A 26775-nucleotide genomic window follows, 5' to 3' on the forward strand; every position below is an offset into this window, starting at 1 on the left:
CTATTTACATTGGGTTTACCTGTTAGCGTAGCTGAAATGGCGAGCCATTAGAATTTAATGAGGGTGCAATACCCCCGCGCTAGTTAGCGGGGGGGGGGGTAGGGGAGTGGTAGCTAGCTACCCCTCCCCCCCCTCACTCACAGGTGAATGTTCCACTTTCACTTTTGGCTCGGACATGGACAGACGTCTCTGTCTTTGTCCTCGCTTGGCAGCCATTGTTGTTTTGTCTTTACTTAATCACTTACTTTTCTTTTACTCAATATATATGTAAACATTTTCTCATGTTTATGTATATATTTGAGTATAGAAATCTGTAAGTTTCCTTTTCAGAGTTTGTGCTTGTGTGTGTAGTGTACGATATCTCCGTGGAGCCCTTGGCAGTTTAGGCCACCATGGTGTAAGTTTATGGGTCGCGATCGAGTTTGACTTCGGTCTTTCTCTCTCTCTCTCTCTTGAGGTCGTTCACCCTTTTACTACGTCACTACTCCTTTTGTAGCTTCCTTCCCGCGTGGGGGGGGGGGGGGGTTGCTACGCCGTATGTTTTGTCTCAATTAGTTTATGAATCTAATTGTTTTTGTTGATTTTTCAGCTTTGTAGAATGATTCCTTTTGGGGTGTTCGTTCTTTCCTTAGTGTTCATTCATTTTTAAATTACCTTGTTACATAATTATAATTGTTATAATTCTGTGTTGGTTACAGCTCTCCTTCCGTGAATGTAAGTGGTTGTGAGGGCACGTGCCTGTTGTGTAATTCTTGTTTTCCTTTCCCTCGGGATTCCTCTTCGGAGCCTTCCCGGGGGAATGAATGTGTACTAATGATTTTTGTTTAATTTTTTACTGTTACCGATCTAGTTCGTTTCTGTAATATGGCAATGGTGTGAGCTGTCTTGTGGAGGCCTGGGGATTCGGCTGTTGCTGCCTCCCATATGGATTTTCGTCAGGGGCGTGTCTCCTCCTTCTGGAAGTACTCCCGTGACGATTGACAGCTCTCCAGTTCATTTTAGAACTCTCAGGAGGCTCGCCTCCTTGGGTGGGTAACTTTCCTTCTGAGGGAAGTTTTTCCTGTCCAGGCTTGAGTTTTTCCCTTTGGGGGGTTCTTCTCTTGCCTTTTTTTCGTGCGACTATGCTCTTGGTGCTGAGCGGTCGCACCTGCAGTTTCGCTCAAGGGGCTGGACAACTGCAGGAGCCCCTCTTCGGAGGATTGCTTAGGTCACTGGCTGACCAGTCTCTTCTACGAAGTGTTTCTCTTTCGTTCGCGAGAGAGTACACTCATAGAGAATCCTCTTCGGAGGATTCTTCTGCTGTTGTTGCTGTTGGCCTCCTTCTCCGTAAGGCTCACCGTCCGCCTCGTCGTAAGGGCCTCCCATCTCCCTTTAAGGGTGCTAAGAGGCGCCTTTTTGAATCTCCGTATGCAGCCTACAACTCCTTCTTCTTGATCTTCCGCCCCTGGTGCAGATGGACAGCAGTCTGACCTCGTCTTCTGACGGGCAACGGTCTTCCCAACGGACAACGGTCTTCCGACGGACATCAGTCTCCCGGCGGACAGACAACGGTCTTCCTACGGACATCAGTTTCCCGACGGACAACGATCCCTTCGAGGCAAAGGGTTGCCTCCCACGGGGGTTCTTCCCTTGCGTGTCAGGGTTCCACTGCGCGCCCTTCTGCTGTGTTCTCTCCTGCTCAGTGTTAGCGCACAGGCGCTCTCCTGCTCATCAGCGCTTTCGTGATCGCTAGCGCTCTCCTGTTCGCCAGCGCTCTCATGATGATCATCTCTGCTGTTCCTGTTGGTTCCTGTTACGCACCCACGTTCGCCCTCGCGTTCTGGAACTTCAGTTCAGGTCTTGGACAAGGACTCTTCTTCTACGCACAGGGTTCCACGCGTTGCCTTCTGCTCGCCAGCGACCATAGACGCGTCAACATTCACCTGCTCCTACGCGTCAACGATCGCCATCGATCTGCCATGCGTGTCAGTTCCCCTGGACACCATCAGTAGCGATCTAGCGCTCGCCTGCTGTGGACCATGATCTCCGGTAGCTGAGTCTTGCCGTAGATCTTCCTCCTGCTCGCCAGCGCTCACCTTTACTTCTGTCCTTCTGTGCGCCAGCTTTCTTCAATCGCCACCGCACATCTGCGCGCCCTTTTTTTTTTCCACGCACCAATGGGCGCCAACGGTTTTCTGACCGTCTAGGATCGCCTGATTAACAGCTTGCTTCAGCGCTCACCTTCCTGATGCACCTGTGTGCCTTCTGTTAGCGCGATGCGCGCTAACCATCACTAGTCTCGCTCGCGTTGGCAATTGCCTACGCGCCCGCGCGATTCTTCTCCTGCGCGCTAGCGTTTTGTTAACGCGCCAACGCGCCTTCACTCTCCTACGGGCTATCGCTCGCCAGAACGCGCCATCGCCCGCCTACGCGTCAACGCACCATCGCCTGCCTACGCGTCATCGGTCTCCCGGCCGCCTGCGCTCACCCGTGCGCCCACGTGCCTGCGCGTCCACACGCCCACATGCCCGCGCGACCGCACGCCCACGTGCCTGCACGCCATTGCTCATGTGCGACCGCGCACATGCTCTCCAATGTTCGCCCGCGCGTGAACCAACAGTATTCCATCGCGCGGACCAACGGTTGCTCCGTCGCGCGGACCGACGGTGTTCCGTCGCACGAACCGCCGGTGTTCCGTCGCGCGAACCGACGGTATTTCATCGCGCGAACGTCGGCTTAATTCTTGCAGTATCCATTGCTCGCCTATGGGTTATCGCTCGCCGACCACCAGCTCTCGCCCTTCCTACCACGCTCGCCCTCCTTCTGCGCTCCTTTGCTCACCTTCGTTTGCGTTCCTGCGTGCCCGCGCATGGGCGCTTCCACGTTCGCCCACGCGCAAACCATTGATTTACCTTCGCGCGAGCGCCAGGGCGATTGCGACCGCGATTCCCGTTAAGGTTTCGCAGCATGGCCAGCTTGGCGAGTCTTCTGGAGCGTATTTCTAGAACACGGCCTTGTCTGACTTGGTGAAAGGACTATATCAACCTAAGAGAGGGTCTTCCCCTGACTGTTCAGACTCCCAACCACGTTCTCTTCTCGGACGCATCGGACGTAGGCTGGGGTGCGACGTTAGACGGTCGGGAATGCTCGGGATTATGGAACTCGAGTCAAAGGACAATGCATTTCAACTGCAAGGAGCTACTGGCAGTACGTCTGGCCTGGAAAAGCTTCAGGTCTCTCCTTCAAGGCAAAGTGGTGGAGGTGAACTCGGACAACACCACGGCTTTGGCGTACATCTCCAAGCAAGGAGGGACCTACTCTCTGACGTTGTACGAGATCGCAAGGGACCTCCTCACCTGGTCAAAAGGTCTAGACATATCACTAGTAACGAGGTTCATCCAAGGCAACTTGAATGTCATGGCAGATTGTCTCAGTCGGAAGGGACAAATAATTCCAACAGAATGGACCCTCCACAAGGATGTATGCAAGAGACTTTGGGCCACCTGAGGCCAGCCAACCATAGATCTCTTCGCAACCTCGATGACCAAGAGGCTCCCAATATTTTGCTCACCAATCCCGGACCCAGTAGCAGTTCATATAGATGCCTTTCTCCTAGATTGGTCACATCTAGATCTATATGCATTCCCTCCGTTCAAGATTGTCAACAAGGTACTGCAGAAGTTCGCCTCTCACGAAGGGACAAGGTTGACGCTAGTTGCTTCCCTCTGGCCCGCGAGAGAATGGTTCACCGAGGTACTTCGATGGCTAGTAGACGTTCCCAGAACACTTCCCCTAAGGGTGGACCTTCTACGTCAGCCACACGTAAAGAAGGTACACCAAGGCCTCCACGCTCTTCGTCTGACTGCCTTCAGACTATCGAAAGACTCTCGAGAGCTAGAGGCTTTTCGAAGGAGGCAGCCAGAGCGATTGCTAGAGCAAGGAGAACATCCACCCTTAGAGTCTACCAATCGAAGTGGGAAATCTTCCGAAACTGGTGCAAGTCAGTATCCGTCTCCTCGACCAGTACCTCTGTAACTCAAATAGCTGACTTCCTCTTATATCTGAGGAAAGAACGATCTCTTTCAGCTCCCACTATCAAGGGTTACAGAAGCATGTTGGCATCAGTCTTCCGTCACAGAGGCTTAGATCTTTCCAACAATAAAGATCTACAGGACCTCCTTAAGTCTTTTGAGACCACGAAGGAGCGTCGTTTGGTTACACCTGGTTGGAATTTAGACGTGGTACTAAGATTCCTTATGTCAGACAGGTTCGAACCGCTACAATCAGCCTCCCTGAAAGATCTCACCTTAAAGACTCTTTTCCTGGTATGCTTAGCCACAGCTAAAAGAGTCAGTGAGATTCATGCCTTCAGCAAGAACATCGGATTCTCATCCGAAACGGCTACATGTTCTACAACTTGGCTTTCTAGCCAAAAACGAGCTGCCTTCTCGGCCTTGGCCAATATCGTTCGATATTCCAAACTTATCGTATGGTTGGAAATGAACTAGAAAGAGTCTTATGCCCTGTAAGAGCTCTTAAGTTCTATTTAAAACGAACTAAACCTTTACGAGGCCCGTCTGAAGCTTTATGGTGTTCAGTTAAGAAACCATCTTTGCCTATGTCAAAGAATGCTTTATCCTATTTTATCAGACTGTTAATACGAGAAGCTCATTCCCATCTGAATGAGGAAGACCAAGCTTTGTTGAAGGTAAGGACACACGAAGTTAGAGCTGTCGCAACTTCCGTGGCCTTTAAACAAATAGATCTCTGCAAAGTATAATCGACGCAACCTATTGGAAAAGCAAGTCAGTGTTCGCGTCTTTTTTATCTTAAGAATGTCCAGTCTCTTTACGAGAACTGCTACACTCTGGGACCATTCGTAGCAACGAGTGCAGTAGTGGGTGAGGGCTCAACCACTACAATTCCCTAATTCCATAACCTTTTTAATCTTTCTCTTGAAATGTTTTATTATTGTTTTTGGGTTGTCCGGAAGGCTAAGAAGCCTTTCGCATCCTACTTGATTTGGCGGGTGGTCAAAGTCATTTCTTGAGAAGCGCCTAGATTAGAGGTTTTGATGAGGTCCTGTTGTATGGGTTGCAACCCTTGATACTTCAGCTCCTAGGGGTCGCTCAGCATCCTAAGAGGATCGCGAGGCTCCGTAAGGAAGACGTACTTAAAAAGGCAGAGTAATTGTTTAAGTCGACTTCCTTACCAGGTACTTATTTATTTTATGTTTGTTATTTTGAATAACTGCTAAAATGAAATAAAAAATCCTTAGCTCATAATAATGTAAACAATTATTGCTGGTCTCTACCCACCCCCCTGGGTGTGATTCAGCTTATATAATCACCGGCTAAGTTTAATATTGAAAAATGTTATTTTTATAATAAAATAAATTTTTGAATATACTTACCCGGTGATTATATATTAAAGGACCCTCCCTTCCTCCCCAATAGAGACCCAGTGGACCGAGGAGAAAATTGAGTTCTGTGTTTACATTGAGTACTGAGTACCTGCATGACAGATGGCGCTGTTGAAGTACACCCCCTACCTGCATAGCGATCGCTGGCGGATTTTTTACGTAGAGTTTTCTGTCGAGCAACAGAGTTGCAGCTTATATAATCACCGGGTAAGTATATTCAAAAATTTATTTTATTATAAAAATAACATTTTTCGACAGGTTGACTTGCATCACCGAAACTCACTGCTCTTATTGCTTATATCTATATTACTACTGTAAAGTATGTTATTTTGAATACAGTACTGTACGGTCGCTAATTTAATATTATACAATGAATATACTAATATAATAAAAATTAAGAGTAAAAAGTATCGGTACAGCATCACTAACTATTTACGTACAAAGTTTTACTCAGTACGTTTGAAGCATGATGCAAGTCTCTGAGTCGTTGACTGGTTGGCGGATAAGGTAGTGTAATATACAATACCTATCACGTTTTTATAGTAAAATAACTATAAGCACACGGGATATGTACAAATTTTTACATCACAATGTGATACTACACAAAAAAGACTAAGGCAGATGATGCACAAACGAGGAGAAACGATGCGAGGCTGAGGCCTTGTGAATGAAAGATGGGGGTATTGTACTGGGTTGAGACGGGAAACATCGCAAAACAGATGATGCACAAACGAGGAGAAACGATGCAAGGCTTAGGCCCTATGAATGAAAGATTGCGTATTGTACTGGGTTGAGAGGGGTAATGTTGCAAAGCATGCTGTGTGCTATGGAGCACCGTCAGTTTGAAATACTTAGGGTCGTGAAAGTGCTTATCACAAAACACAGATGTGTGTTTTTTTTTAATAGGTTATACAGTCCTATGTATCGCGAAGACTGAAAATATCGAAGAAAGAACCCATGAATAAGTTGGGTTGACTGTGTATAACAGGTCAATGCAATAAATGTTTCAATGGAAAAATAAAAACAGCCACAGTTAACTGTAACTTAAAAAAAAAAAAGTTGGAGAGTAGAGAAGCTGTGCATTTCAGCTCAATAAGTTTTATCATGTACATTAGGCATTTGTCTTTTTGGTTTCTCTTTACTGTTTTCCAAACTTTCCATGTAGGCCTAAGCTAAACAAGTCTTAATCATATGTAAACCTGGTCTTGGTCTGACTTAACCCTTAAAATAGGGGACTGCAACATCGGTCTGTGGAGAGGATCTTTTACTTATTAGGAGACTTGTATGGTTGTTCAACTCATTGTTATATTTTTCTCTTAATTTTATAAGTAGATAGCCGAGATACAAATGAAACTGAGGGCTTAGAAATGTTACTAGATTTGAATAGTGAAGGTGAAGAACCAGTAAGTTGATAAGAAATATATAAGAAACCAGTCATTGTAAAAACCATGCCTTTTCCCTGTAAAACCCACTTTTCCCCCAATAAAATCTGGGATTAAAAAAAAAAAAAAAAACCCTGCCTGTGCTGTTTTTTTTTTTCTTAAAAAAAAAAATGGTTGACTTGCCAATCCTAATTCTGAGGGGATACACTGACAAACAGTAAGTCTGTAAGGAAAGAAAAATGAACGAGACAAGTTTGTGACACCGAGAGTACGTCTTACTACGTGGCAGCTGAAGACAAAAGGGCTTCTCAGTTAGCTGGCGTTGCTGCGGGGCTGCCTCCGCTACCCGCCAGTAACTACTGAAACCTTGTTATAAATTTTAACAGCTGTTTCCAACTTCACTGAAATCATACTCTTAGTAAAGGTCAACAGTGTATCCAAGTAGGAACAGTTTCAAATTACTTTTAAAAGTTTTTGATGTTTAATTTAGACGTAGACAACTTTGATTTTGCTATTTATATACCTGTTCTATAAAAATGTTTTATACAGTTTTATATTATTGAAATTATATCTTTACAGTCTGTTGCTGTCCCAACACCAATCAACCCAAAGCCTTTCCTTAACCAGCTGACTGGTCAGGCTGTTATTGTTAAGTTGAAATGGGGTCATGAATACAAGGGCATCCTTGTATCTGTTGATGGCTACATGAACCTTCAGGTAAGTTTTGGATAATTCTGGTATATGTTTTAGTGCAATGAAATATTTTGTTATGCAAATACGAATCTTTGTCCTTTATGGAGTAGATTTAGCATCCTCTAGAACAGTCTTTAACCCCTTCACCATGAAGCAGCGGATCCGCATTCAGTACCTGTATACGAGATTTGTCACCATTTGATATATGTGTGCTTACTCTAACCTACATTTCCATTTGTTCCGTAGCTGGAATACAAACCTACGATATTTATTTAGGGGTATTACTTTCTGGGAAGCTGAAATGATGAGACATGAAAATTTAGCGAGGGTTAACTACCCACACCGCTCCCACTCACACACCGGTGATTTAGCTCACTTTACTTTTGGCTCGGATGGAGACCGGTTGTATCTGCTCTTCCTCCTCGCCTATTTTGGATTGCCATTAGTTTTTGTCTTTTAACTTACTTTTCCTTATATATATATATATATATATATATATATATATATATATAGATAGATAGATAGATAGATAGATAGATAGATAGATATATTACAAGCACACGTGATTTCAATCAATGTATAAATATCACCCATGTAAGGCATTTAATACCGAATTCTATCTAGGGAATATATATCCTCTTGGAATTCATTTTATGGTAACAGCTTCTGGCTGGGTGGAGATTCGAACCCCAACCTGTAGGCCAGAAACCATGCCAGCGCGACTCTACCGACTGAGCTATCAAGAGAGATAAAAGTTTATGACAACTCCCCGTACATATTTCTGTCGAATTCAGGAATCTGTTCATAGACTTTGAAATAAACCCATCTCCACCATGATAGCTGAATCGTGAGTTTGCTACACGTAGTCATTTTAAATGAACATATATCACAAGCACACATGATTTCAATCAATGCAAATATCACCCACGAAAGGCATTTAATACCGAATTCTATCTTGGGAATATACATCCACTTGGAATTCATTTTATGGTAACAGCTTCTGGCTGGGTGGAGATTCGAACCCCAACCTGTTTGCCGGAAACCATGCCAGCACGACTCTACCGACTGAGCTTTCAAGAGAGATAAAAGTTTATGACAAGTCCCCGTGGATATTCCTGTCGAATTCAGGAATCTGTTCATAGACTTTGAAATAAACCCATCTCCACCCTGATCCCTGAATCGTGAGTTTGCTACACGTGGTCATTTTAAATGAACATATATCACAAGCACACATGATTTCAATCAATGCAAATATCACCCACGAAAGGCATTTAATACCGAATTCTATCTTGGGAATATACATCCACTTGGAATTCATTTTATGGTAACAGCTTCTGGCTGGGTGGAGATTCGAACCCCAACCTGTTTGCCGGAAACCATGCCAGCACGACTCTACCGACTGAGCTTTCAAGAGAGATAAAAGTTTATGACAAGTCCCCATACATATTCCTGTCGAATTCCGGAATCTGTTCATAGACTTTGAAATAAACCCATCTCCACCATGATAGCTGAATCGTGAGTTTGCTACTGTACACGTGGTCATAATAAATGAACATATATCACAAGCACACGTGATTTCAATCAATGTAAGTATCACCCACGAAAGGCATTTAATACCAAATTCTTTCTTGGGAATATATAGCCACTTGGAATTCATTTTATGGTAACAGCCTCTGGCCGGGTGGAGATTCGAACCCCAACCTGTAGGCCAGAAACCATGCCAGCGCGACTCTACCGACTGAGCTATCAAGAGAGATAAAAGTTTATGACAAGTCCCCGTACATATTCCTGTCGAATTCCGGAATCTGTTTATAGACTTTGAAATAAACCCATCTCCACCATGATAGCTGAATCGTGAGTTTGCTACTGTACACGTGGTCATAATAAATGAACATATATCACAAGCACACATGATTTTAATCAATGTAAATATCACCCACGAAAGGCATTTAATACCGAATTCTTTCTTGGGAATATATATCCAATTGGAATTCATTTTATGGTAACAGCTTCTGGCCGGGTAGAGATTCGAACCCCAACCTGTGGGCCGGAAACCATGCCAGTACGACTCTACCAACTGAGCTGTCAAGAGAGATAAAAGTTTATGACAAGTCCCCGTACATATTCCTGTCGAATTCCGGAATCTGTTCATAGACTTTGAAATAAACCCATCTCCACCATGATAGCTGAATCGTGAGTTTGCTACACGTGGTCATTTTAAATGAACATATATCACAAGCACATGTGATTTCAATCAATGTAAATATCACCCACGAAAGGCATTTAATACCGAATTCTTTCTTGGGAATATATATCCAATTGGAATTCATTTTATGGTAACAGCTTCTGGCCGGGTGGAGATTCGAACCCCAACCTGTATGCCGGAAACCATGCCAGCACGACTCTACCGACTGAGCTATCAAGAGAAATAAAAGTTTATGACAAATCCCCGTACATATTCCTGTCGAATTCAGGAATCTGTTCATAGACTTTGAAATAAACCCATCTCCACCATGATAGCTGAATCGTGAGTTTGCTACACGTGGTCATATTAAATGAACATATATCACAAGCACGTGATTTTAATCAATGTAAATACTGTATCACCCATGTAAGGCATTTAATACCGAATTTTATCTAGGGAATATATATCCACTTGGAATTCATTTTATGGTAACAGCTTCTGGCTGGGTGGAGATTCGAACCCCAACCTGTTTGCCGGAAACCATGCCAGCACGACTCTACCGACTGAGCTTTCAAGAGAGAAAAAGGTTATGACAAGTCCCCGTACATATTCCTCTCGAATTCAGGAATCTGTTCATAGACTGAAATGAAACCATCTCCACCATGATAGCTGAATCGTGAGTTTGCTACATGTGGTCATTTTAAATGAACATATATCACAAGCACACGTGATTTCAATCAATGTAAATATCACCCACGAAAGGCATTTAATACCGAATTCTATCTTGGGAATATATATCCACTTGGAATTCATTTTATGGTAACAGCTTCTGGCCGGGTGGAGATTCGAACCCCAACCTGTTTACCGGAAACCATGCCAACTGGGTCTTATGGAAGAGAGACACCATTCTCAATAAATTGATCCATAGGCTACCCGAGAGGGAGGTGAAGTGCCTGAGGAACTCCCCGGTGTGGGGCGACTCCGTCTTCCCCCTGAAGGCAATGGAGGAAGCTATGGAGAGGGTAAGAAAAGTCAAGGAGGCAGGAGAGTCCAGGCTCCTTGCAACAAGGCACCCAACGCACAGAAGGGTTGCTCCGGACGGTCCCCACTCCTCGGCAGCACAACCCAGACGAGACTCCCCTTCGTCTTCCTTGCGTCAAGCCTCGCAGCCCCATGCTTGCCAAGAACGTTTGAGGCATCCCCCTACCTGAGGCTTTGGCAGGAGTAGGGGGCCTCTCTCCCTACCTTCTCTTGGAGACACGGCTAGATCGTCCTCTCCTGGAGTTGGAGTAGTTAGGCCTAAAGGAGTCCTGCGGGCTCTTGCTTCACCTATGGGGGCGGGACAACGGAGCAGATCCATGGTCCGTGGCAGTCCCGAGGGACGGGTACAGAGTTCCCTTCCTGGCGGACCCGCCCCCTCTAATCCCCGACCAATGGGCGGAGTGACTGGCTCCCAAGGACCCCTTGAAGAAGGTGGCGTTACAAGAAGTGGTGTCGGCCATGCTCATCAAAGGGGCATTAGAACTAGTCAAGGACCCCTCCCTGGGGTTCTACAGCAGGCTCTTCCTGGTGGAGAAGGCGACGGGGTTGGAGGCAGGTCATAGACCTCTCGGCCCTCAACAAGTTCATATGTAAGACCCACTTTAGGATGGACACCCTGAAGTCAGTGATGGCAGCCTTGAGGGAAGGAGACTTCATGATGTCGCTGGAGCTCAAGGATGTGTATTTTCAGATCCCTGTCCACCCCTCCAGCAGGAAGTTCCCAAGGGTGAAGTGGGGTTCCCCAGTCGTTGCAGTTCAGAACCCTATGCTTCGGGCTGTCAACAGCTCCTCAGGTCTTCACGAGGGTCTTCACAACAGTGTCAGTCTGGGCTCACGAGCAGGGGATCCGCCTGATCCGGTACCTAGAAGACTGGTTGTTCCTTTCAGCCTCAGAGGAAGTACTGAAGGAGCAATGCGTGAGGCTTCTATGGGTTTACAAGGAAAAGTCACAGTTGATCCCCTCCACCAGGATGACTTACCTGGGGATGGTCCTAGACAACAAGGGGAGGGCCTTCCCCTCCTCAGAGAGGTTAGAAAATCTGGACCGAATAATTCTCCCCTTCCTATCGGGCCTCCCAAGGAGAGCCAAAGACTGGCAGAGGCTGGTGGGCCACCTGGTGTCGTTAGACAAGTTAGTCCCCCTGGGGAGACTCAAGCTAAGGGCGCTTCAGTGGAACCTGAAAGAACTCTGGTCCCTGGGGGAGTCCCCGCACAAGTTAGTCACAGGGTCCCCGGAGGCGAAGGAATCCCTGAAATGGTGGTCCGACGGGGCGAACACCCTCAAAGGAATGCTGTTTACGACTGCTGCTCCGGAGGTGGTGTTCTTCACGGACGCATCGAAGGAGGGGGGGGGGAGCCCATCTTCTCGACGAATCAGCAAAGGGAAGGTGGTCCTCCGAGGAAAAGAACTTTCATATAAATGTCCTGGAATTGCTGGCGGTTCAGAGAGCGTGCATAGAATTCGTCCACCTTCTCTGGGGGAACACAATGGCGTCATTGTGGTGACCTACGTGAAAAAGCAAGGAGGGCTAAAGTCGAAGGAGCTCTGCGATCTCACGGCAAAGATCCTGGAATGGGCCGAAAAGGAACACATCGAGCTCACGGTCAGCTTCATTCCAGGGAAGAGGAACGTCCTAGCCGACGGCCTCAGTAGGATGGGCCAAGTAGTAGGGTCGGAGTGGTCCCTACACCCAGACAGGGCCCAAACAATCATCCTGAGATGGGGATCACCGGTGATAGACCTCTTCGCCACAAAGCTCAACGCCCAGCTCCCCGTGTTCTGTTCTCCAGTGCCAGACCCAGCAGCGGCGTTCGAGGATGCCTTCCAACACACTTGGGACGGCCTCGACGTTTATGCCTTCCCTCCCTTCGGGACCCTCAGACAGGTCCCCAACAGAGTCAGACGTGCAAAGAACCTGCAGATGACTTTGGTAGCGCCCTGGTGGCTTGAGAGAGAGTGGTTCACGGTCCAAAGGAACTGGCGGTCCTTCCACCCTGGCCGCTTCCGGACAGAGAAGACCTCCATCAGCCCCACTTCGAGAAGTTACACGAAAACCCTCGGTCCCTCCGCCTACACGCGTGGAGGTTATCGAGCGTCTCCTGAGGAAGGAGGGATACTCATCTAAGACCACCGCGAGGATGTCGGGGGTATCTGAGACGATCTTCAGTCTCCGTTTATCAATCTAAATGGGCCACTTTTACGAAATGGTGAGCCTCCCAGAACCTCAGGCCGCTGGATGCCTTCATTCATAAGGTAGCGGACTTCCTAGTTCATCTGAGAGACGACCTAGGAGTTTCTATCCCGGCCATCAAGGGTGTCCGAGCCTCATTGGGTCAGGTCTCTCTCCTCAAGGAACTCGATCTAGGAGCTTCCCGGCAGATCTCAATGCTCATTAAGAGCTTCGAACAATCGTGTTCTCCCCGTTCCTCTAGAGTGCCGCAGTGGGACATTGCCAGAGTCCTTAAGTCTCTTTCTAGACCACCCTTCGAACCTCTCAGGAACATCCTTGACAAAGACCTCACCCTCAAGACAGTCCTCCTCGCTCTGGCCTCTGCTAAACGAGTTAGCGAGCTCCACGGGCTGTCGTACGAGGTTTTGCACTCGAAAGGGTAGAAAGATTTCAGTTTCAAGTTCTTGCCTGATTTCGTAGCCAAAATGCAGAACCCCGCGTCTTGGGACCATAGGTTTGAGGGTTTTTCGGTTCCAGCGATTCCGCGGTCAGACAATCCAGGTGATTTATTGCTATGCCCAGTCAGGGCAGTTAGGAAATACCTGGAAAGGACAGCCAGACTTCGCCCTGCGATTAAGAGCCTGTTTGTCTCCTCGGGCCCGGTAAAGAAGGTAGTGTCCAGGAACACCATCTCCTTCTGGTTGCATCAAGTCATAAAGAGAGCCTATGACAGTGATGGATCCTCGGTGTTGGGTAGACCGCGCCCCCCATAATATTAGGGGTCTGAGCACGTCACTAGCCTTCAATAAGAACATGGCGGTGGGCCAGAACCCGAAGGCAGGTACATGGTCCAGGCAGTCCACGTTTATTGTCCACTATCTGAAGGACTATACAAGGAAGTCTCTGGACTCTTTCTCCATCGGCCCAGTCATTTCCGCGCTCCAACAGGTTTAAGGTTGAAGGCCCGGGGAAGCCCGTGGGAAGTAATTCCAAGCGACACAAGATCCTTCCTTACTATTCCCCTTATTCCTGCTTCTCCTCCATTCCCTTTTACCTTTCCTCCTCCCATGTGAGAATCGTGCGTTGGAGACGCCTATGTCCGAAGATTTTTACAGAGGTGAGTTACTTGACACTAGATAGTTTTTTGCGTAGCTCTCCCCAAGTCGCATATCTCGTTTGATTGTCAGCAGAACCTAGCCTCCTATCTAGGTTCAATCGCTTAATATCCAGCAAGTCTCTCGGTCTGTAAGACCACCCCCGCCTCCTAAGGTGTAAGTCTCCTAAAAAAGTAGTTCGAGGTAAGTACTCCGTGTTGGAACAAATCACAAATTTTAAGTAATTTGTATTTTTAAACATTCAAACTTACCCGCTGGTTATATATACAGTAATAGCTTTATTCTTTCTGACCGGAAGAAAATTCAAAACTCGCGCCCATCGCATCTATATGCCAGGTATACACTAGCGCCATCGTGGAGCTAAGCCGAACTATCCCTCCTAGTCTCAGATGGCTTTCTGCCGCCATATTGGCAAGAGTTTTGGAAATTCACTCGTTGTTTATCAGGAATTAACAGTGTTCTTGGTGATGTACAATTGTTTATTGGTTTTGACTTTCGCATTTGTTGGACTAGCTTAAGGATTCTCTTGGATATCTACTGATATGAATTAATTTTGACTCTTGCTTGAATTGATATCTCTATTTACATTTTCAAAATGGCTGACCCCTCCCCCTCTTATAGGAAGTGCATTAAAGGGTGTAAAACTTGGCTTGCAAAAGCCTCGGTGGATCCCCATTCAATTTACATTAAATGTTTGGGTAAAATATATAATTTTGAGGATAGATGTCAAGAATGTTTTGAATTATACGAGAGTCAATAGTTAGCTTATGATCGCTACTCTCGTAAATTGGAAAGGGATAGAATTAGACGTAGTTCCTCCCGTTCATGGGCTATTTTCATTTTCAAATGTCATTGAACCTAATTCCCCAATAGTGGTAGATCCTGAACCTAATCCTATTCAATCTGAACCAACAATGAAGGATATGATGACAGCGATCCAGGCTCTTGGTTCGAGAGAGGAATCGCTGGCAGCGGACAGAGACCAAATTTTGTTCGATGTGAATCTGCTCAAAAGTGGTAATATTATTAGTGATGTTAATGTGTTCAGTGATGTGGAGGGTGCGTCTGCGTGTTCTTGTCGTTCACCTAGCCTTAGACCTCTTGCAAGCTCCCGGGCCCATGGGAGGAGTAAAGTCGAGCGGCAAAAGGGAACGAGAGGCATCATCAAGCGAGCAGACGTACCTTCGAGCGTTCTTGTTGAATCTATTTCTCAGATCGCTCCCCCTCACCATGGGAAAGGTGAGGTTAGTAAGTTCTCCCCACAGAGTGGACATTGCATTTAGAGGTATGCAAGAAACTTTGGCGATTATGGGGTCGTCCCCTGATAGATCTATTCGCGACCTCAAAGAACAAAAGACTAGAGAATTACTGCTCCCCAGTTCCGGATCTCGAAGCGTCACACATAGACGCGTTCCTGATGGACTGGTCACATCTAGATATGTATGCCTTTCCACCTTTCAAAGTGCTGCACAAAGTTCTGCAAAAGTTTGTGTCTCACGAGGGAACCAGATTGACGTTGATAGCCCCACTCTGGACGTCAAGAGGTTGGTTCACAGAGGTACTGGAATGGATGGTGGACATCCCAAGAAGTTTGCCATTAAGAATAGATCTTCTCAGACAACCACACTTAGCAAGAAACCATCTAAATTTCCCAGCTCTACGTCTGACTGCCTTCAGACTGTCGAAAAACTCGCAAGATCTAGAGGATTTTCGAAGGAGGCAGTCAAGGCTATTGCTAGAGCAAGGAGAACTTCAACAATCAGAGTGTACCAATCCAAGTGGGAAGTTTTTAGAGCATGGTGCAAAACAAACTCAGTTTCTTCTTCCAGTACCTCTATAGCTCAAATTGCAGATTTCTTTCTAGAACTTAGAAGAAAGAACAATTTCTCCTCCTCTACCATTAAGGGATATAGGAGTATGTTAGCAATGGTCTTTAGGCATAGACAATTAGACCGCTAGAATAAGAAGGACCTTCAGGATCTGCTTAGTTCCTTTGAAACCTCAAAAACGTCAACAAGATTCACCAGCCTGGAATTTGGACGTAGTTTTAAAATTTCTTATGAGTGACAGATTTGTACCCCTGAGCTCTGCTTCTTTTAAAGATCCAACTCTAAAGACTCTATTTTTAGTAAGCCTAGCAACAGCTAAAAGGGTCAGCGAGGTTCATGCTTTTAGTAAAAACGTTGGCTTTAGAAACGGAAAAGCTATATGTTCCCTGCAGCTTAATTTTCTAGCCAAAAACAGATGTCTTTCTGACCCTTGGCCAAAATCTTTCGAAATGGCTAATCTCTCTGATTTGGTGGGTGACAAAGTAGAGAAGGTTCTTTGTCCTGTTAGAGCATTAAGAGTATATTTAGACAGAACTAAAAAAGAGGCAGTTCAGACGCTCTTTGGTGTGCTGTAAAAAAGAATTCTTTACCTATGTCAAAAAACTCCTTATCATATTTTATAAGAATTTTAATTAAAGATGCTCCCGCACAGTGTGGTGAGGCAGACGTTAAACTCTTAAAAGTTAAAACTCATGAAGTTAGAGCAGTGGCAACTTCTGTAGCCTTTGAACAAAATCGTTCTCTGCAAAGTATAATGGATACAAAGTTTTGGAGAAGTAAATCTGTATTCGCATCACATTGTTTAAAACGTGTCCAGACTCTTTATGAGGACTGCTACACTTTGGGACCATTCATAGTAGCGAATGCAGTTCTAGGTGAAGTATCTACCACTACACTCCCTTAAATCCCTAGTACCCTTTTTCCCTTCTTGGAACTTGTATATATTTTAGGATTGGAGGAAATTGTTAGACAATCTCTGCAATCTTTGATTGAGTCAGGAAGTCAATTGTTCCTTGAGAGTGCCCGGAACAAGGGTATTGGTAGAGGTCCTGTCATGTTATAGGTTAGTCACCGTTTGACAGCTCCTAGAGTTCTTCAGCCCCCTGGGTGGGTCGCTGGTTCTCAAGGACAGCAGACTTATGATTGCAGAGAGCCATTGAAGTCAGCGTCCTAAATAGGTGTGAACCCTTAAGCTAAGTTTTTGTTTTATAAACTCTTAAGTGAAATTCCATTAATCTTGCTGTCTCTGACCCGCCAGCAAGGGTGTCAATCAGCTATTATATATAACCAGCGGGTAAGTTTAAATGTTTAAAAATGATATTTTCATAATAAAATAAATTTTTGAAAAAATCTGAGACTAGGAGGGATAGTTCGACCTAGCTCCATGGTGGCGCTAGTGTATACCTGGCATATAGATGCGATGGGCGCGAGTTTTGAATTTTCTTCCGGTCAGAAAGAATAAAGCTATTACTGTATATATAACCAGCGGGTAAGTATGTTAAAAAATTTATTTTATGAAAATATAATTTTTCCTAACAGTACTTACCTCAAACTACTTTCGGGTTATTGCCCGCCCATCCTTCCCCGAGTGTCTTACAAGAGTTTGATACCATTATTATCAAAAGCTTACTGGTGACCGAGACCTAGCTCCATGCTCTCGCACGCTGACCCGGGTCGCCTCAGTCGAGTATCCTTCCGCCACAGAGGGACACACTATAGAAAACGGAGATAGGGGAAACTACTCAAAATTCTGGTCGGTTGGGAGGAGAATCCCAGATACTAGAAACTAGTTCGAGGTAAGTACTGTTAGGAAAATACAAATTACTTAAAATTTGTGATTTTATTACAGTTACTCTCCGCTCCCCTTCTCCCGTCGATGTCGACTGGGGAAGGGATGGCGCAGTACTTATTTTATGTTTGTTCCCTCGGTGGTCCCTCTTCCCGTCGCGGACTAGGTGTTCCTGTCGAGGGAATTTTATGTTAAATAATTTGTTTTATTTTTCCTCAGTTAGCGATGCAGTTTCTTCGTTCGACTAAGAGTGCTAACAAAGCAAAGCTGTTCTGTTCATACCAGGGGAATCTGCTGTCACTGCCGTCCCTCAGAGGACGTCATCATGGGTGTCATCCCTTCTCTTAGAAGTATGCCCGTGGCAACACCTGATCAGCACTTCAACTTCGAGGAACTAGATCCGGCTATGCTTCCTCAGGTAGCGATCTTGTCAGATCATCTTAGAGCGCTACCAGGAGATTCGCCTCCAGGGGTCGGACAATGAGAAATCATCAACGGACTGATTGCTAGATAACCATTTTCTTATTGCCAGCTCATCTTTCTCTGATCATTTACCTCCAGTCTCGCTGATTGCTAGTCAATAACCAGTCATCAGCTTGCTTATCACTAGATCGCCGATGGCCAGCTCATCTTTCCTTGTTCAACGACCTCAGTTTGCTGATCTCTGACTAGCCAATCGTCAGCTTGCTGATCTAGCTGATGCCAGTCCGCGATCAAGCGCTGATCGTCAATGGCTCACTGATCACCAGCTAACAATCATTAAACCATTCAGTTGTCTCTCAGGGTTCTCCAAGCCAATCACCAACTCATTAGTTGCCAACCTTCCTTGGCTGACTGACTAGACAGCCTTCATCTGCCTGTCGGTTACCATCTTCGGCTCAGAGATCGCAGATTCACTGATCATCGGCAGTTTGCCGTTCACCATCAGTTTGTGACTCATACTTTCTAGTCAACCTCTACCTTGTGGTCCCCTAAATCGGAAGGCATTCAACACACTTCTCGCTACTCGCCGGTCGCCATCACACCAGTAAACTAAAGCGATCGGTAGGCGATCAACAGCCCCCATCAGCGTTTTGCCGATAGGTGACTTCTCACGAGCACTCTCCAACTGCACAGTAGCCACAATACCCTGCCGTTAACCATTGATTAACATTCGCCAGACCCATGCTTTTTTTAAGGAATAGCTCAATCCCGTCAAGGTGCATGTTAGGGTCAAGCTTTGCCTTAATTCTATCAGTTGAAGGAGTTCTCTCCCAGGGAAGAGTCCTTACACGGTATTGCGTCCCATCCTTTCCGCCACAAGTCGAGACCCCAGCATCAACAATCTCCCATGCGAAAGGATCCACAAGGAGCTGTCCCTTTTGGTCGATATCCTCACCATGTTGGAGGAGTTCGGACAAGGATTTAAGACCACAGGTCTTTATGTGCACGCTGGACTTAATGGACGCATACTTCCAGTCCCAAACCATCCATCTTTAAAAAAGTATCGGAAATTCAATCTAGACAACAAGAAACACCAGTTCAGGGCTCAGTGCTAGGTCTTTCCATAGCACCCATCCTGGGCTTACAGGATCAGCTTCCGTCTCCTCCGTTTCTGGACGACTGACTGACCTTAGCAGACTCCGTGGCAACCTTGAGTTACCCTGGAATATCTGAAGTCTTTTTACCATGATCGGGTGATCATGGTAAACCTTTGGAAGTCTTCCCTACTTCCCTCTCAGAAGACTGGTATATCTGGGAATGATTCTAGACACCAATCGCCACATAACCTTCTCATCAACGACAGGATAACGAGGCTTAGAAAGGTCACAATACCCATTCTCAAGATGAGAACTCCCAGCCCGGAGTGACTATTTTTCCTCACACACCTATCATCCCTGGTCTGTCTAGCCTCCAACGGCTGCCTCAGGATTCATTCTCTCCAGTGGCGGCTTTAGTTCGACTGGAATCAGGCCTTCAATTCCCCGGACATTCTGATCCCTATGGGACCAGAAGCTTGGATGAACCTCAAGGGATGGGTGTCAGTCGAGAATTCACGGAGTGGTGTAGCCTTCTCCTCCTTCCCCACCCCTCCGACTTGATGCTGTGCTTAGACACATCATTTGAAGGAAGGAGGGACCATAGTGCTGCACCACATGACCTCAGGCCTCTGGACAGAGTCCGTAAGTACCTTCACTTGAAAATCTTAAGAGATGAAGGCCAACTATCCAGTCCTTCAACTGCCTCATCATTTCCTAAATGGCCACTCAGTGGTGTGATGAATGACAACACCACATAGGGGATCACATCTACAAGCAAGAAGGAACTTGCTCGCAGCCTCTTCCCGTTTAACAGTTTAAGTACTAAGATGCTCCGAAATCCGCTCGGTGCCACTATCAGCCCGCTTCTTTCCAGACTAGAGGAATGTGCTCGCCGACAATCTGTGCACAGCATCTCAGATAAGGTTTACCGAATGGTCTTTGGATCACCTTGTAGCCCACAAAGTCCTGACTTTACTGGGTTCTCCAACTGTGGATCCGTTCGCAACGCCCCTGAACCTCGGGCTTCCACTACTCTCCAGTCCTAGACCCCAAGGTTCTCTGGCAAGAAGCATGCCAACAACAGTGGGTACAACAACGACGTTTACATCTCGTCCCTGTTTTTGTATGAAGAGAAGGGTACTCAACAAGGCTAGAACATCGGTCAGCCTCTCAAGGGCTCTCATACTCAAGAGATGAAGGCTAACTTTCCAGTCCTTCAATAGCCTCATCAATTCCTAACTGGCCACTCAATGGTGTGATGAACGACAACACTGCATAGGGGCTCAAATCAACATGAAATAAGGAACTTGCTTGCAGCCTCTGCCCATCTAACAGTATAAGTTCTAAGATAGGCCGAAGTCCGCTTGGTACCACTATCGGCCCGCTTCATTTCAGACTAGAGGAATGTGCTCTCCGGCAACCTGTGCACAGCATCTCTTCTAAGGTGTACCGAACGGTCCTTGGATCACCTTGTAGTCCACAAAGTCTTGTCTTTACGGGATTCTCCAACTGTGGGTCTGTTCACAATGCCCCTGAACCTCCAGCTTTTGCTGCTCCCCAGTCCTAGACCCCAAGGCTCTCTGGCAAGAAGCATGCCAACAACGATGTCTCGTCCCTGTTTTAGTCTGAAGAGAAGGGTACTCAACAAGGCTAGAACATCGGTCAGCCTCTAGGGCTCTCATAGCTCCGCTATGGCATTACGCAGAACGGTTTCCGAACCTTCTGCAGCTCCTGATAGAGCCTCCAAGAGAACCCTCTCCACGTCACAGACAACTATACTTCAATATCTACTACAAGCTATAGCTTTGCTATGATTGTACGCCTGGAGACTACCCAGTACCTCCTCTCTCAGAGAGGCTTTTTGCAATAAGTTGAGCAGAGGTTGTCTAGATATCTGAGGAATTCCTCAGCATCAGTCTACCAGGCAAAGTATAACATCTTCTGTGGTTGGTGTCATGGGAAAGCGTATCTCTCCACTTGATACCTCTATTCCAGTAATAGCGGAATCCTCTAGTATATGCAGGAGGAAAAGACCCCCTTTTTAGTTTCAGCAGGTAAAGACGATCACTCAACCTTGAGCCTCGCCTTCAAACTGAAAGGAAGGGGCATTCCCTCATCGCTAGATCTTTCCTAACTCATGCCGACTTACAAACTTGCCTTTTCCTAGTCGGAATTCAGACCTCCCTTTTGGAACATGGTTCAAGTTCTCCGGTCTCTAAGGAGACCTCCCTACGTTCCACTTTACCAGGCAACAAATTTTTACCTGGTTTAGAAGACGGTGTTCCTACGCACTTTGACAGCAGCCAAACGAGTCAAGGAACTTATGGTCTCTTTTTTTACTACACCCATTCATGAGAAGGGTGAAAGGCAACGTTCAGTTCCGTTCCTGAATTTGTTGCCAGACACAGTCTCCAGAGGTGAGGTATCCTAGACAACCAATCTCCACTCAGTAACTGACGATCCAGATCATCTGTTACTGTACCCTGGTGGGAGGTTTGAGGCTCTACATCAAGAGAACGGCAACAGCCCACCCGGGTCCCTTCTCTTGTCATCAGCACTGGGAGAGACAAGAGGAGGATCACCAAAACATCTTCTCTGCTGGATTCACAAGTCATCAATTAAGCTCTGAATCCAGATCCTCATCCAGCATGTCGACCCACGATGTCAGTAGTTCTAAGCAGATTACTCTGTGATGCAGGTTCTACAAGCAGGTGTGTGAATGCTCCAGGTGACTTTCACAACCCTTCTCCTGCAAGACGTGCCCCTCAAGAACTTGATACGATCTCTATCGGTCCTGTGGTGGCTGCACAACAGCTGGTTGTATACCTAAGCTCCTTATTAGACAAGTAGCAGAAGGTTGAGGGGACTCTTACCCAGTTTTAGCGTGAATGGAACGATTTTACTGGCTCTTTTTCTTTTCTTCATCCTCCCCTCTCTTGGGGAAAGCAGCATCCTGGGTTCTCTGCATAAGCTGACCTCAAACCACTGTAGGTAAACCATGCTCCCTTGTGTACCTAGTATCAAGCTAATACTGTTGCGTCATCATTTCCTGGCAGGTGGTATTGGGAAAGTCTTGGTTACAAGTTTTTCCTACAAAAAGACTGAATAACTCTTATCAGGACAGTCACACTTATAAATATCTCAACACACAGCTTACGTAGGTCACGGACCTTGCCTTGCAAGGTTTTAGCAAGGAGCCTGGACTCCTTATTTTGAGTACTAACATACTCGGATAAGGACCCCCGGGTAAAGACAGAAGCCAGATTGGCAGGGACGTCCATCCTTCCTAATGGGTGAGTCACCCCTAGATAAATAGTGTATGTTTGTTTTCCAGTTTCGGAACAAATGACAAATTTGTAGATAATTTGTATTTTTCCTAACGATACAAACCTCAGGTTTTTCAATATTTAACTTAGCCGGTGATTATATAGCTGCAACTCTGTTGCCCGACAGACAACTCTACGGTAAAAACTCGCCAGCGATCGCTACACAGGTTGCGGGTGTGCCTAACAGCGCCATCTGTCGTCCAGATACCCAGTACTCAATGTAAACAAAGACTCAATTTTCTCTCTGTCGAGCTATCGACAAGACGTACTTACTCGCTGTTGCTAAACTGGAGTTTTTTCACAACTAATTGGTGAAGTACTTTATTCTAGTTTTGAGCTTTCGCTATGCAGGTGTTTTATCTTCATCTTAAATCTTGAACTCGTTTTGGATAGATTTAATTATGGTGACAAAGAGAGTATGGACTTTCTTTCACTTTTAAATGGCCGACCCTTCCCTTAGACGGAAGTGTGTTTAGGCTTTTAGTAATTATCTTATCACGTTATAAAATATATCTCTCCGCCTTTATTAGGCCTCTTCGATTAACTTTCCATTTATTATAAACATATAAAAATAAATTTTAATGTTTTGTTTATATAGACCTTTCCTGAGAGTAGGCGGTCCTATCTTGGAAACCGAAGTTAATCAACGTTGAGCCCTTTATATCGTAATTAAAGGATTTAAAACTTTTTAAATGTAATATTTTATGAAAGAATTTCTTTGATAGTCTTCGTACTGTTTTCAAAGATGAACTAACGTTTTGTACTGTTTTCAAAGATGAACTAACGTTTTGTTTATTTATGCTACGCAGTTGTTGACGTTCAGGACGTTCAACATGCGCTCTATCGTTACGATAGAGAGAGAGTGTATCACGGTTTCACTTTGCAGTAAGAGTAAATCGATTCTGACGTTTTGTTCATTCTTTCTTAGCTTAAATGTTTTAAATTCTATTTTAAAGGAATTTTTTATTTGAAAAACCTTTCAGTTTTTTCCTTTAGTCAAATAACATGTTTTTTTTGACGAAATATAATTGGGCTCTTCTCTTAGGTGCGAAATCAAGAGAGAAAGAGAGAGAGAGATAGAGACGGAGGGAGAGAGAGGAGGGAAAACGCGGGTAACGTTGTTCTCGAGTTACTCTCGTCCCTAGTCGCTGTACGGGGAGGAAGGATAAAACGTTTTTAGTTTTTTTTTATTCTCGTCCCCAGGCTATGTGTGGTGAGAGATTGAAAACGTAGTTATATGAACTAGTGTTTAGTCTCTTTCCCAGCCACTGAATTTTTTATCTTAATATATGTTTTCTGTTTTTTGCTGGTATTAATGAGCTTGCATTATACGACTGATTTCGCAATTACTACCTTTTAATGAAGGGTAGAATTGCGTGTTTCAGGTAGAAATCAGTAAAAGTTTCGATTTCAGTGAAATAAGTGCAAAACAGAAAATCGAAGTGATAAAGTGATATGCGCAAAGTGTTACAGTGTTGCGTCCGAGGGTTCGTCTGTTCGTGCCTGTCGTTCACCTAGTCCGGGACCTCTTGCATGCTCCCAAGCCCAGGGGAGAAGTAATGTCAAACGACTTATGGGTTCGAGAGGCCTTGATCAACGAACAGACGTTTTCCCTCTATGGTATCGGGTGTATCTTACCAAGATCTCCCCTACCATAAGACGAGAGAGACGTTGTTTCTCCTCGTCATCCGAAGGCTTTCCGCATAAGAAACCTGTCACAAGGTTTCGAAGCCCTTAAGCGAAAGTCAGTCCTTTCAGGACAGGTCCAGCGTCCTGGTTACAACCATTAGGACAGCTCTGACCCTATGCAGTCATCGGATAACTGCTCGCCGCCTAACAAAAGCGTAACACAGACTCCGAGAGAGTTTTTTTGTTGGCAAAGTGTTGCGGTCACAGACGTTACCCTCGTCTCTTACCACAACCATTTCCGTTGATCCTTAATGGGTTGTATGGCAAGACATGCAGTATATGCTTGCCTCCCTTATGGAAGACTATTCTGCCGATTAGTCCGTTGAGTCTAGCCGTTTATCTCATCGATATCCTGGCTTTCAGCCAACCTAACGTTCCTTTGTGCTTACTGTTGACGTTGGCGTAGCTTAGTCACGTCAGTCAGGTTGTTTAGAACCACACTCGATGCGGTCTCGTGTGGTTTTTCAGCCGCATTTGGACGTTAGGCCACTTGCTGATGCTCCTGTTGACATTCAAGACGTTCACTAACAATCGGAGTTGACTTGTTTTGACGCTGTGCGTCAACCTCCGCATTCTAGAGTTGTTTTGACTGCTCAGTCTAGGCAGTCAAAGCAGTCTCGAGTGGACGCTGTGCGTCCTCACGCACCTGTTGTGGTTGACAGTTCAGTTGTTGACAGTTCACAGACTGTCAAGCAGTTACATGACGTTGCGTTCTGGTCCGCTACTAATGCACCAGTGAGTGTGGACTCTGCTTGTAAAGCATTGCCACCACGGTAGGTCTCTCCCTTGCTTGAGACTCGGCTTTTATCGGACAAGGTTCCTGTAGATGAGGAAGTTGCTGTTCCCCCTCCTACTGATATTCCCTTGAGGACTCTGTCAGATGGAGAGGAGCCTAAAGCTGCTTAGCCTCCTATAGACTTTGATTAAATCATGATGATTTTTTTAAGGATCTTTGTCCGGATCTTTTTGTAACTGCTGCTCCTCGTTCGCCTAAACGTCAGAGCTTACACTAGGCCTAGCTACTTCGAAGCCGTTGTTTTTAAGCTAGTGCTCTCTCGCTCTCCTAGAGAGCTTTACGTTGGCTAGGCGACTGGTTTTTCACCAGGAGGAGTTTGGGGGATACAGCCTTTGCTTTCCCTTCTTTTAAACTGGTTTATAGAGAGAGAGTCTGATATGACACGAGAGAAGTTCTCGGCTTGGGAGTTCATGCCTCTGCCCAGATAGACTTCTCAATTCTCGTAGACTCTCCCTGGCGCCTGGCCAGGAGACGCTCCAAGTTGTTTACAGGTCTACTTCACAGCTGTTTTCGAGCCTTTGAAGTTTTGCTGTACAATTATGTCATGCATAACAAGGCTTTCAGGGATGGTAAGCGGTACCGCCTCAGTCGCTAACCCCGTCTGTTGCCACACCTGCTCCCGTAGACCCTAAATGGGCTTTGCTGCAAGACATGCAGTCCAAGCTTGCGTCCTTGATAGAGGACTTTATTGCGGAGAAGGTTGCTACCGAACCTTCTGGCCAACAACCTTCCAACCGGTCGGTTGTGTGCCCTGTTGACGCTGAGGTAACCTACTCGCGTCTGCCAGTTGAGGTGGTTCCTCCACCGATGCGACCCAGTGTGGGTTGCCAGCCGCACGTTGACGTTAAGCGACGCTCAGAGGTGGTTGTTGACGTTCAGGACGTTCAACAACCAGCAGAGGTGACTTGTTTTGACGCAGTGCGTCAACCTCAGCAACCCGGTAGGGTGTTGACTGCACAACCCAGACAGTCTAGACAGTCTCGGGTTGACGCTGTGCTTCCTCGCGCACCCATGGTTGTTGACAGTTCACAGACTGTGCAGCAGTTCCATGATGTTGCGTCCGGCTCCGTCACGCATCCACCAGTGCGACCGGACTCAGCGAGCCAGACGTTGCCCACTCCGTTGCCGTTTCCTCATCAGTTTTCGGATGAGGAACCCTCTGATGAGGACGTTGCTGAACAACAAGACGATCAGCCCCCAGAATAGATCAAGCCCTGCTATCCATCCAGAAGATGCTGAAGAAGGAACGCTGCTCAGTCAGGCTGTGGATGAGTCTGGTAGGGACGCTGTCATCCGTGGAACAATTTGTGTCACTAGGAAGACTACACCTCCGTCCTCTTCAATACCATCTAGCTTTTCACTGGAAAAAGGACAAGACGCTAGAAGCGGTCTCGATCCCGGTTTCCGAAAAGATAAAGTCTTGTCTGACTTGGTGGAAGGACAATATCAACCTAAGAGAGGGTCTTCCCCTGGCTGTTCAGACTCCCAACCACGTTCTCTTCTCGGACGCATCGGACGTGGGCTGGGGCGCGACACTAGACGGTCGGGAATGCTCAGGACTGTGGAACTCGAGTCAGAGGAGCATGCATATCAACTGCAAGGAGCTGTTGGCAGTACATCTGGCCTTGAAAAGCTTCAAGTCTCTCCTTCGAGGCAAAGTGGTGGAAGTTAACTCGGACATCACCACGGCCTTGGCGTACATCTCCAAACAAGGAGGTACCCACTCACTGACGTTGTACGAGATCGCAAGGGACCTGCTCATCTGGTCAAAAGGTCAAGACATCTCCCTAGTAACGAGGTTCATCCAAGGCGACTTGAACGTCATAGCAGATTGTCTC

At 46.1% G+C, this 26775-nt stretch overlaps 1 protein-coding gene across 1 annotated transcript in view; it reads left to right on the forward strand.

Moving 5' to 3' along the window:
• The window catches only part of SmF (small ribonucleoprotein particle protein SmF), a 40418-nt gene that overhangs the window by 3331 nt on the left and 10312 nt on the right, over window positions 1-26775 (forward strand). Inside the window, exon 2 of the mRNA XM_068352482.1 lies at window positions 7363-7500. Coding sequence (XP_068208583.1) covers window positions 7363-7500 — 138 coding nt within the window. The remainder of the gene's footprint in view (window positions 1-7362; window positions 7501-26775) is intronic.

This window comes from Palaemon carinicauda, chromosome 28, assembly GCF_036898095.1.
Source record: "Palaemon carinicauda isolate YSFRI2023 chromosome 28, ASM3689809v2, whole genome shotgun sequence".
In the NCBI taxonomy this organism is placed as follows: domain Eukaryota; kingdom Metazoa; phylum Arthropoda; class Malacostraca; order Decapoda; family Palaemonidae; genus Palaemon; species Palaemon carinicauda.